This window comes from Semicossyphus pulcher, unplaced genomic scaffold, assembly GCF_022749685.1.
Source record: "Semicossyphus pulcher isolate SPU_LCO1_2020_fin unplaced genomic scaffold, fSemPul1.0.p SCAF_14, whole genome shotgun sequence".
Taxonomy (NCBI): Eukaryota; Metazoa; Chordata; class Actinopteri; order Labriformes; family Labridae; genus Semicossyphus; species Semicossyphus pulcher.
In genome coordinates, this window is record NW_027211648.1 from 20,419,364 (window position 1) to 20,432,060 (window position 12,697).

At 44.1% G+C, this 12,697-nt stretch overlaps 2 protein-coding genes across 5 annotated transcripts in view; one reads left to right on the plus strand and one right to left on the minus strand.

Moving 5' to 3' along the window:
* ralgapa2 (Ral GTPase activating protein catalytic subunit alpha 2) overlaps window positions 1-5,453 on the plus strand; it is an 88,755-nt gene extending 83,302 nt beyond the window's left edge. For 3 of the 4 annotated variants that reach the window (XM_069661245.1, XM_069661249.1, XM_069661247.1), the window contains one exon: window positions 2,815-5,453. In XM_069661245.1, the coding sequence (XP_069517346.1) occupies window positions 2,815-2,972 (158 nt within the window). In that variant the 3' untranslated portion in view covers window positions 2,973-5,453. Of the gene's footprint in view, window positions 1-704; window positions 747-2,814 lie in introns of all 4 variants that reach the window. The other variant, XM_069661248.1, reaches the window with a different exon arrangement.
* A 1,930-nt stretch (window positions 5,454-7,383) lies between these two features.
* insm1b (insulinoma-associated 1b) lies at window positions 7,384-9,999 on the minus strand. The gene has a single exon (XM_069662047.1). The coding sequence runs from the start codon at window positions 9,876-9,878 to the stop codon at window positions 8,427-8,429; it is 1,452 nt and encodes a 483-aa protein (XP_069518148.1). The 5' UTR covers window positions 9,879-9,999; the 3' UTR covers window positions 7,384-8,426.
* Window positions 10,000-12,697: the final 2,698 nt, after the last annotated feature.

Sequence of the window (12,697 nt, forward strand, 5' to 3'; positions counted from 1 at the left end):
GTAATCCTGCAGTGTGTTTGTTTTAAGGCATCTAACCTCAGCCCTTTCCTCTTCGTCCTCCATCTCTTTGCCTTTTTGCTTGTCAGTATCATCCATAGCCCCATCCTCCATGATCCTGAATGCAACTTCATTCTCATCCAGTCCAGCCACTCATGGCTTCCTGCATGAGCTAGTCCATCTGTGATACCGACTCCGTCCACAGTGCCCTGCCCTGTTCTCTTTTGTTTTTAATTATTCTGTGGTCTTCCTCTAAACTTTTTTTGAAATGAGTTACTGGACACAAGAAAGCAATACTACAACTTAAAGCTCCCCTGACCTCTGGGGGGCCGCAGCATCTTTTTTTTACACCCTAACCCTCTCTTGTGGTAAATGTCTCTAAACCTGTTGTTGCCATGTGAACTGCCCACCATTCACACTTTGGGTTTCAAAAGAATTTTACTTTTGAAATCTGTGAATTGGACAGATTTGGTCATCTTCAGTAAAATGCAACTTGTTGATTAACTCACCAACCAAATCAGTTAACCTTGTGTGACTTTTAAACCTTCCAGTGACGACTAACCTCGATGCCACACAAGCTGTTTGAATATCCCTCCACTCCAATTATGGATTTTTCAGCAGCGTTGTGTTGTGCTCTGCTGCAGTGTGGTATGGTGTGTGTCCACTGCTCTCTCACATGATGCTCTACTCTGTTTTTCCCTTTTTAGATTAAAAATATCTTAAAGCTCCAAATACTGTATATGGCGAAGGTAAGCCTGAATCAGACCGGAAGCTTGTTTCCGTCCACGGACTACCTACTCTTCGCTCGTTCACTCATCCTGGCTGTTTTTCCCCACCTATCCTTTTTTTATTCAGCACTAACCATGCTTTATTTACCTTGCTTTATTTAAGTGCTCTGACAAAGGGAAGGGGGACAGAGAAACCAGGCTGTTTATTTGGGGGGTGTCCTACTGTTCAGGCCAGGCTGGTAATTGAAAGTGATGCACGATGGGGACAATTAGCACCTGACTAAGTAGCAGCATGAACAATACGGCTACACTTCTGGACCTCGCTTCTGCATGTGGCGTGCCTTTATCTCTTCCCCCAGCAAACACTATTTGCTTTCTTTGCCTTTTTTCCCAATCCCTCCACCCCCCTCATTTCCTCCTGTTGGAGTGTGCCTGTTTGCCCGGGGCAGACTCTGAGACTAACACCTGCCGCACTGGAAGATGTCTTTGTCATCTAAAGCCGTGTTTGAACTGCTGCAGAGGGGGCCAATGGGATGGCAGGGCCATTTAAAGACTCTTTGTTTTCTCTCTCTCTCTTTACCTTCTTCCCATCTGAAATTAACCTCAGTGCAAGGAGTTTTGGGCTGAGTAAGAAGCGGAAATGCTGGGGGGAATATTGACGATGATAATGACACATTAGCCCATTAGCCTCTTCAGGATCCAGATGATTTTTTCACTCAGTAACTGACTATGAAAATGTATTCTTACATAAGACCGTACAGTGAAGAACATCATTTAGAAACCGATGCAACCACAGTCACTAAGTGCCACAGTGGGAGTGATGACTGTTTAGTGCAGCATGTTTTAATGGCCGTTAAACGAAAAGGGAAGTCTGTTGAGTGGGTGGTGAACCGTACCGCACTATTGTCTGTGTATATTAGCTCTAATAGGTGATTGCCTTCCTCATGTCGATGTCTTTACAGCACATGCAGCTGGAGTTTTTATAAAACAACCACTTTACTGTAGGAATTAGAAGAAGAATACGGGAATGCAGGATTTCTTCCATCCATAAAGCCAGCCCACGTTTTTAGCCAAGCCCATCCCTTTTTTTTATTCATATGCAGATTTGAGAATGCGCGTTCAGACCCCCTCACCTCCCCTCAAGCCCTTCACAATACACACACCCAATGTGTCATCCGTAGCCCAGCCCTCTCCTCCCAGTGAGCCGCGGCCCTGGATGCTGCCGGTGTCCACTGTGCTGCTGAGTGTCTGTTACTCCGGCCATCTGCCATTCCTTTTAGCCGCTGCAACTTGAGATGCTTCAGAAAAATGGCAGGAAATAAAAGGATAGGAAAGAAAATAGGCAACCAGATGCTGCCTCGACAAAGCAGAAAAGTTGTTTAAACTCAACGCATTGGGCACAGGGGGGGTTTTGGTTTGGTCAGGGGCACACTGAGGATGTCAGGGCCCCATTCACAATACTTGATTGTCCTCGCCAGTGTTTGATGCCCACGTCCCAGCTTATTACTATTTGCCATCCCGTAATCATGGATGTGAAGTTTTTTGAAAGAGCACAATGTTTGACAATGGGAACGCTCCCCATGTTCACAACAAGAGCATAATGTGTAATTTTGTTTTCATTCAAAGCATTCTGCTGTCACACAGCGAACTGAATTTTTTTTTTTGCCCTTAGCTACAAAGGTTATCTCTCATTTTTATGTCCTATAAGCATCTGGGAAACTGTATTGGGGGTTAAGGCAGCTTCTCTATAACAAGCTTTGCTTTTCGACAGCATGTGAAAACGGCATGTAATTTTGGAAATACATCATTGTCATTCTCACATCTTTATTCTAATCATTTAAGGAGAAGAACAAACTCGAATCCTAACTCTTTTTTTACAGTGTGCATTGGAAGATTTGTGGATGTTGGTGAAAATCTAATGAACTGGGTAATTTTGATTGTGGGAGCAGCACATGCATGACAAAGCATGCTGGGATAAACGGCAATCACACAAAGGTCAATGAGTACCTGTCATGTCTGACCCGCTCTGTCTCACCCAATTGTGTAATTATTATTTTCTGTCTACAAACTCTCCCCCCATCTCTCCTAGGCTCCTTCACCGGCAGCACGAGCACCGAAGCAGGAAATACCACAGGAATGACGGACTCTGTCGACCAGGTTTCTCCCACAATGCCCCGTGCCACGAAGAACCGAGTTTCAGGAAAACTCCGCCGATCAGCCAGCGCTATAAGCAAATCCTCCAACTGAGCTTTTCAACCCGTCCCACTTTTCCCCCAGAGCAGCCTTTAATCTTTTCTCGAAGAACCTCACACATCCCGCCGGGACTGCAAGAGTTGTCTTTTTGTTTGTTTGCCGTGTCTTAATTTTCTTGTTTTATTTTGTGTCATGTAACTGGAGCATATTGCAATTTTTAATTTAAGTGGCAATCATTGATTTTGTTGATACATTTCCATTTGTTGTGTTAACTACTTAATCTAGATGGACATGTGACTAAGCTATTTATGTTCATCCAGATGGTTTCTGCTTAAGGATCAGCAACATAGGAAGACTGGACTGAGAAGTCTTAAAGCAAATGTAATTTTTATTCTCATTTTCTAGTGCAGTCTGATGCACTTGAGAAGAAAGTTCTTACTATAGTAAGGGAAGGGGAGACTGCTTTACCCTGTTTCTAGAATGCATTTAACTCAACACTTAATTAGATGAAGCACTGAATGACAGCTGTGAACGGCATCATGCAAAAACTGCACAGGAGATTGGTATCCATTCCACGTATCTGCCTTTTTTACCTCCGTCTGCGCCTGCCACAACCTTTCTGTGTCAAAGATACCACTTCAGTTAGTGACAGGATGATGATGCTGTCCTGCTCGGTAGCACCAGTCGGGACCAAGTTTGTGTACCATCTCCTACAGTGAAGAGGAGAAAAGATGCATGGGGAATACCTCCCCTTAATGATTTATACTCACTGCACTACTACACACACTTCCTGTGCACACAGTCCCTGTAGTACGTGCAGCCAGAGGCTTTTTAATTGTTTTGAACTCAGAGTGGACAATCAATGATGTCTATCTAACTTGTATTTTTCTTTTATCTCTAATTTTCCTTTTTAAATGAATTCTGATGGATTGTGTCATGATTTGATTTATGCAACCCTGCTGGAATGAGAAAAAACTGCGTTTGTAATTGTTTTCTGATGTAGTTAACAAAGGCTCATGTCCTATAATCGAATAAGTTCCTCCTGTCTCTTTCCTCTGCTATCAGTTTCCCTTTACTGTGGAGCTAAGACATCGACATTCCAACGTTTCCAGCCGACGTTTTTGCACTCACTGTCATTGATTAACTACTGTCGAATGTTTCTCTTTGTTCTTGGATGTAAATTGCTTTAAGTTTTATTTGTCTGTGTTGATGTATATAGAAAGGACTATTTGATGATTTATTTTGCTGTCATGTTTTATGTATTCATGTGCTGTTAAGAGGAAAAATGCCGCCAGAGCCTCAGGTGACTCTTAACTCCATGCACTGGTGTTTGTGTGTTTGAGAGTGAGTTTGTGCGTGTATGTGCGAGTTCCTGAGGGAGCTGATTTCTTACAGTGCCTGTGTAATGTCTGTCCTCTTAAGATGCTGTCACATACCACCTCTACTCCCCATAATCAGATTTTAGTTTATCTTCATTGTCGTGAGACAAACCATGGCCACCCTCTGTCACATCTCCACCTTAGCGTTTTATAAGAAAGCATTTTACTCTCCTGTGTTTCTAAAGGTCTGTGTCTCGTGCTTCCCCACAACAAAAACATCAGATGGATTAGGAATCATGTCATTCACTGTTCAGTCTTTATTGTTAGTGTTGTGCTGCTCCGTATTTATCTGTGAATGGACTCCTCTTTCCCATGATCCTCTCTCTTCCCATGTCGCCTCCTGCGGCCTCCAGGAGGTGTGGTGGGCTGTTGGGTTTAGGTGGCATGCCAGAGCTGAACTCTTAACAGCCTTCCTAGCAACAAACAGACCAGCGATCTCACTTCTCCAACCTGCCCCCTCAGGTTGTCATGGTAGCCAGGTGTTCCCCACACACACGCACACTAACACGCACCCTCTGAGGGCTCCACCCAAGCTGCAACACTATCCCCATCTGTTGCACTACTATGCCTTACTTTCCCCGTGCTCTCCTGCCATTTCAGCTCACATCTCGCCTCCTTTTGTTTGTACATTCCACGAGCAGGAAACAGGGAATCCAAACAGCAGGAGGATTGACATTTTTTTTTTCTCTTGTACTTCTGTTTGTTTGAAGAATGTATAGAAATATAGGCCTGGATCTCATCTATGGTTTTTATTGTCCCCAAAGCCACTTGAAGGAACCTCCTAGGATGCTGATCTAAAGATTGTAGGTTATAGATGATGTCTGTTGAAGGGGTCTTTGCTCCCCCCCTTTGGTGGCTTAGTTGCTGGAGATGTTAGTTCAGACCCAGATAAGGATTGTGTGTCTTATATACGTGAAGAAAATGAGCTAGTGTTAGTCCTAGTATGATTTTGCTTTTCTTCTCGTTTTAGAAATCCTTGTACATTGTGTCAAATTTGAGGGCCTCAGCTCCCTCTGAATATAAATATATGAATTAATGCCTGTAATATAATCTTTGTATAAGAGAAAGATGGAAAAAAAGCTTGAAAATTTCATCATTACCTGTCAACATATCAAACTGTTTTTAATGACCGAAGTCCTGCTATCTTTATTAGAAATGTGAAAATTGAAACATTTCATTAAATCAATTTGAAATTCTACAGATCTTTGTCGTTTTTACGCCTCCACAAGAACACATCAGCTTATTGTGTATCCTCAGTGTGTGTGTGTGTGTGTGTGTGTGTGTGTGTGTGTGTGTGTGTGTGTGTGTGTGTGTGTGTGTGTGTGTGTGTGTGTGTGTGTGTGTGTGTGTGTGTGTGTGTGTGTGTGTGTGTGTGTGTGTGCAGACATGATGGTGCTGTTACCATGGGCTTCCTGACCCTGGCCTGGCAGTGCTAGCAGCAGCAGGGGTAACCTGACCCCCCTCCCATCTGTCTCCCCTGCTGCTCAGCCCTGCTTAGGGGAGGCCGGCATAATGGAACCTCACCAGGAGGTACAGGTGCAATTGTTGCAGCACCTACGGGGTGACCTGCCTCGTCTGGGTCACATAAAGGCACAAGAAAAGCACTTGACCGTAATTGGAGCCTTGAAACTGTGTGAGAAAGGAGCCTATGCTGCCTCATTTTCAGCCGGCTCAGCATTGACTCTGAGAGTTTTCAGCAGAACTCAGCAGGAGCTGGATGTCCCGGCCCCTCTGAGGCTCATATTCTCTGTGATTACCATCAGATTGTATTATTTCATGTGTTACACTGATGGATGTGTCCATTTTCACAGTCTTGATGTATTGTCAGTGAAGCCTTAAGCGTGAGTGACACTCATTTAGTTAGTGATATTCTTTTTGCCCTTGGACAGGTGTGTAGTGTTAATGAGAGGGAACAACTCTGCAGTGCTAAAAGAAAAAGGGAGTCGGTGTAAGTGTGAGTTTTTCAGCTTTTAACAGATAAAGAAACTTTCACCATCACCAATGACTATCTGGAGTTTATTACAGTTGACAGCATGTATCTTAAGTCTGAAGTAGCACAGTGAGAAGCTGCCTGCTAAATTACAGCTGACTTCATGCTTTACAGGTTCTGGAGGTCAGATGTGAAGCCAGCTGAACCCTGATGTGTTCTAAATCAGTATAAAACCAACAAAAATCGAAGTGCATGAGTGGTGTAAAGCAGACAGATGTTTTACAGCTCCAGAGGTGAGCTCTGATCCAGCACCTCTTTGTCCTCCTGTCGTGCCTGACTCGGTATTACGGAGGGAATTTATGATTAGGCCCTAAGTGCCTGTCCATGGCGGCCAAACGGCGTCTATTGAGCCACTGTAGCAATGATTTACTGCCAATCAGTCTGATAAACGGGGAATCGAAGGCAAAGGTTTGGCCAAGGGGGCCTCTAAGGTTTTTTTTTTCCTGTTCAGGACGACTAAATAGATTAACCCCATTCTGAGTGTGACCCGGAGTGACGGAGACTGCAGAGGAGAGAGGGGAAGTTACAAACTTTTGAATGCAGATATATAATGTTTTACTTTTAATGTGTGAAATAATAATATTTATCTGGTTTGGCAGCCGGGAGGCCCGCGATCTCTATTTTCACTTTTTATAACATGACATTAAAACTCGGTGTTATATAAAGTAGGCCTATATAGGCTACAGTATCAGTATTTTGTATGAAATATGGTTTTAAATACGTAAAATAGGCAAATGTGTTAAATGATGAACTCATAATGGAGAGAAGTGCAAATAGTTTTATTATAAAGGTAATATTGATGCGTAATAAAGGTTTTAATTTGCGCGCAGGATTATTTCAAGTCCTGAAAATAAAACTCCAAAGCCAGAGGCCTTTTTCCCACTTCTTAAAGTATGTTGTTTATAACCAGAACTTGTAGGCTACTCATCATGATTCTATTCTTAATTGTTAACAATTAGTCAAGAGCTTCCCTAAACACACCATGAGAAGACTGGTCACTTCTACAAGTTAAGAAATAAAGTTCAGGCCATCCTACTTTTTTCATTCAGTGTGAACAAGTGAAACCACCCTGAGACATTTCTCCTTTTGAAAATATTTTATTTCGATAGACAACAACGATATACACATACAATCAAAGCGCTATAAAAGCCAACATTTAAGAAAAATAACTTGTCCTTAAAAAAGATTGCATCTAAGGTAAGAGCTTTACGTTTTTTTTCTTTAACAAGAGCTGTGGAGATTGAAGATTAAACCCGACCCACGACAATTATCACAACTCAAACTGTAAATTTGACCCCCAAAAAAACAACAAAAAAACCTTTTGGCTATACGACATGTAAACTGCCAGAACGATTCACAGAAAAAATCACAACAAACACAACAATAAGTTACATAAAATAATTAGAATAAATAAATAAATAAACATATGATGAAAAATATTGCAACAATCTTCAATAATAATAATAAAATATGTGCCAGCATTCAAATTAAAACAGTCTATGTTGACTTTTTAAGGCAGTTATACAGCACGATTTGGATGTGTATGTAGGCTATGTCGGACTAGGCTTCTTTGTATACTAAAGGCATTTGTGGTTCTACTAAACAGGGAACGCTTCACTCACTCTTTTTCCCCACCAGCACAAAGTTGGTAAGTTCTGTCACTCACAAACTAGCGTAAAGCTACAGTGATGGAGCAATCACGGTCGGTGAATCGAAAAGGCTTTGACAGGGGAAAGGATTTCTGAGAATTTAAAGACATTTCTTAGGTCTAGAAGCTATCATTGAACACATGTGCTGTCCTAGAAAAATACCCTTTAACAGTCAAACTAACGCTTTGTACTTTTTTTTCTTCATAAACTAATTTGAGAAAGAAAATCTCAAAATAGGCCTATATGTAATTCAAATATAGAGAAGCATTCAACAATCACTGATTGGCATGGAAAAGACACCTCATTAAACACCACTGAAACATCAAACCGCCCTGCCTTCATTGGCCTAAAGTTATGGCAGTGAGCATCTCAAACTCTTTTTTTTTAACCCCAAAGCCACTCTTTTGTTTCTCTTCTTTTTTTTTTTTTTTTCTTTTTTTTTTTTTTTTTTACATTTCCCCACATTAAAGGCACGTGTTTAGTGTTGTCTTCAGCAGGCGGGGCGCACCGGCATTTGGAGCAGGATCACCTGCCGGTTCTCCGAGGGGTGGCACTTGTTTATGTGCCTGGTGAGCCCCGGCGAGCTGTAGAGGGTGGCGGGGCAGTACTTGCACGGGTAGATCTGGGAGGAGTGCATGAGGCGCAGGTGTCTCTCCTGGCCGGCCCTGCTGGTGAAACTCTCCCCGCACACCGGGCACAGCAGGCAGTCCACCGGGCTCAGATTGAGAGGGCTTTGGTTCGAGGCTTCCTCTGAGGATGATGATGATGCTGAGGAGGAGGAGGAGGAGAAGGAGGATGAGACCGGGGGCTGCTCTGCCGCGCGGTCGCTGGTTTGAAACCCGTGCTCCTCCAGCACTTTCTTTTGCAGGGCCTGGTGTCCCATGATGTGTTTTCTTAGGTATGCCTGTCGCTTAAACCTCTTCCCGCAGAACTGGCAGTCATATGAGCCATCTTCAGAGCCCGACTCGGACAGACCTGGACTCGGGGTGTCTCTGTCACTCATGTCTTTGGCTTCGTCGGAGACTGACTTGACACCTAGGGGAGGCATTTTGGCCATTTCAGGTTTGATGCCCTGTGCGGGGGGCATCGCAGGGACGCCGGTGGTTCGGGGTTTGTGCCAGCGGCGGTGAGAGGCGAGGTTTGCCGGGCAGCTGAACATCTTGTCGCACTCGGGACACCGGTACTCGACCCTGACGATGCGGGAGCACTTGTGCTGAGCCAGAGAGAAGGGATCCGCGTACGCCTCCTTGCACAGCTGACACACAAACTCCCCTAAAGGCTTGTTCCCTCCGGCGGACTGCGCCCTCGGCTTCATCTCCACCGGCCCCTCTTTGATTTTTAGACCCAGCACGGGAGAAGTCGTCATCTCGTCTTCAAAGTTGAGTTTTCTGATGGCTTTGGGTTTCTTGGGAGCGGGTTTAGATTTGCGCTCTGTTCCGTCACCTGCGGGTCTTTTGGTACCGACCCGGTTGCTCGGTGCCGGGAGGCTGCTGGTGGTCCCGCTGCGGCTGCTGTTGCTGGTGCCGATTTTCAGGTCGACCGGTGCATACAGGAGGTGGTCCAGGCCGGAGAGGGAGGCAGGTGTGGGGAATGACTCGGCAGAAATGGGCGAGCCCAGATTGAAACTTCGCTCAAAATATCCCCTGTCGTGCTCCTTGCTGATGGGCCGGGTGGGGCTATAGAGCGCTTGGCACACCGCCTCTGGGTTGCCGAACTGTGCCGGCTTCTCTATTCTTGGCACCGGCGCTTCGGCTGCCCTGAAACCCGGTGATGCTGCAGCGCGATCCGGACTGGACGCCACGGACATCGGCGGCGAGGGGTCCGTGTAACTCGGCAAGGCAGCTGGGGTGGGAGGCTCCTGGAGGTCATCTTCGTCCGACCGAGTCCTGTAGGAAACATGTGCAGATTTCTTGTTTCTTTTTACCAGGAATCCTTTGGGCATCTTGGCGAGTTACAGCAGAAAGGCACTTCGGGGAGGTGGGTGAAGTCTCGAGTATCCAGGTTTGTTAAAAATATGGCAACACTAGAAGCTTATGGGACTTTATCTCCCCAGTATATCGATCCTTCTGTTGCTGAAATGTTTTCGTCTCCAAGGCATAGCTCCACTCTTTTTATGCCGGAATGATGCTATTGTTCTTGCCCCCCCTGTTGCAGCATCCCCGACCAATAGGATGAAACCAAGATCCCAGTGGATTTGATTGTGGGAGGGCTTAGAGCCTGGGTTTGGTGGATTTCGTTGGAGGATGTGCAGATAGCTTAGCAGATGTACTGGCGGTTTATTACATTAATGTGTGCGCTCAGCCCCTCCCCGACAGAGGCACACGCCGGGACCCTCCTCTTTTTACGGTCTGATGGGCCCCTATACAACTGCACACGTGCCACGGCTTTGTGGCTCTCCTCTGGGGGCCCAGACACTGCCAAAAGGAAATGTCCGTCACTGCCACAATCATCACAGTTTAGTATTAAGACGGGGATGAGACAAGCTTTGTTAAATACAAACCAAAAGCTCTGTTTCTTCTATTTCGGCAGTTCATCTAAAAGACACAACTGTAAGATCAGATTTTCCGATTTCAGTGCTTCACTTGATTTTTTTTTTTTTAACTCCACCTCGTTTACAGTTGCTTTATTTTTTCTATCCATGCTCCAGCCACTTTTACGCGCGACCTTTACGCGCGCGACACAGGCCTCCAAACAAACCAAATAAGGCAGTTTTTAAGACCTTTATTTTATTATGTCTTAAATAAACACTATAGAGGGAGTGTTTCTTTATTTTAGGGCACGTGTCTGTCTCGGTAGTTTAACTCGACATATAAATCAGACATCTCGCTGCATACATAAGTAATAAGAAGGCCCTCTGGTCTTTGTGCACAATAGCCACGTCTGCCCGTGCTCAGAGATCCCTGTCTTTTTTTTTCGTTTGAAAGGCAAATTGACCTCTTAACTGTGAAACGGGACTCACGGCCAATCTGGCCCACAGAAGACGCGTGCTGGGCGGAATCAGTGCTACAGACAAAGAAGGCCGCGGTCGAGGCCTGTGTTGTAAAACACTGCAAAGATATCCAAAGCTACAAATGAAGCAGCTTTTGTTGCTGGGAACAGTCTGCAACCGTTTTGTGTAACGATATGTGGTTATATTTCAAGATGTTATTTTTTTCACTCTGCCGAAAGAAGCGTAGAAGTTTTTGGTTTCTAGGTTTCCTTTGATTTGAATACAATAGTTAAAGAAGTAAAGATGCTGCATGATTTGTACTGGTGCTATAATTTTAAACAAAACTCAACACTTTTATAAAGTATTGAGTCTTATTCTGCAGCCTCCTGTCTGCCTAACAAAGACAACTTTTTCCAAAAAAATGTGGCCTATTTTCTTTAGCAGCCCCCCTGTGGTTTCTGTGCATACCTCATATATTGTGTATTTGTCCTTTTTTTCGTTCTAATGGCTAAATGTAGGCTGCAGTGCGCCACTTGGCAGAGAGTGCATTCTTTTTCCTTTCAGTCGGCAGACCAGGGAGGAATTAATCTCCATCGTCGTACATTGTTCCCCTCATTTGCATAAAGCTGCAGTATGACCAAGTCAAATAATTACACAATCGGAGCTGAGCCGCAGGCCTGCGCCTTCCTTTCAATAGGCCTCTGTGTCCCCGTGCCTTCTCACCTGCCTGAAAGCACACCGTTATTTTAGTCAGATAGGGTTCAGTGACAGAATTGCTATAATGAAAATAAATGTTTTAAATTTGTGCAAAGATAAGATCAAACTAGATTGAAACTTTTCAACATTTTTGATTGAATGCCAAAGTTTGAACTTTTAAAGAGTTTTAACGAAGGCCTTTTCAGCGGAATCTCAGTTTTCTGTAAGATTTCACATCATATTCGTCACAAACTGTTGTAACGTTTTTGTTTATATTCTGTTTTCCCATGGCGTCACTGTCTCGCCCAAAGTAGTTTATATTTGCTCTAAAATATAAATGTTATCAAAACTTTTTCTTCAGTGTATTTCGTGTTTAACTCCTCTTCTCTGTTACTTGTTGTCAGTTTGCATCTATTAGTCGTGGTTTGTTGGTACTACAAGCTTTGATGGCATTTTAACGAGTTCCTCTTTCCCCCGTGATAATTTCTGTAGCGCGCGTGGGCCGGGCTGCTGGTCTTGGCTATAAGAACGCATGCGCGTGTTTGATCAGTGGCGCGTGCTGCCCTGGCGGACGGGAAGCATAGGCGCCTAATTAGCATACAGCTGCAGCTGCTTTAAAGCAGGCTCAACTACATCCTCCCAAACCTTATCGCATTCTATGGGATTTTAAATGTTGCTCTCATTTTCTTCCTCACGACAGGCTATGCTTTCACTGTAATTGCTCAGATTATATGAAACAAGGTTAAAATATATGTAGATAAGAATAAGTAATGCTTTAAAATGTTTCATGTGATTCAAAATCGCTGGTCTTTACAGCAAGCCTAAATGTGAGCAGCATTCTACAAATAGTCACTTTAATATGATGCCTAAGCTGCTAAAGGCCTGATAGTTCACTGTTTAACTGTAAAACCAGAAGTTTAAGTAGAAGGCTTACAGTTTCTGAGCTTCTGGCCTCACGGTTCAGTTCTTACTTCATTGCACCACCTACAGGATGAAGAATTAATGCTGAGAACAGACAGAGCAAGTTTATCTCCAGCATCCAAAGCATTGCAATCTCTTTACATGCAACCCAGCAGGCTGTTTCTGTCAAACATTATCCAGGTTAGCAAAGGAGCTGTGGAGCAGTTTGGTTATTT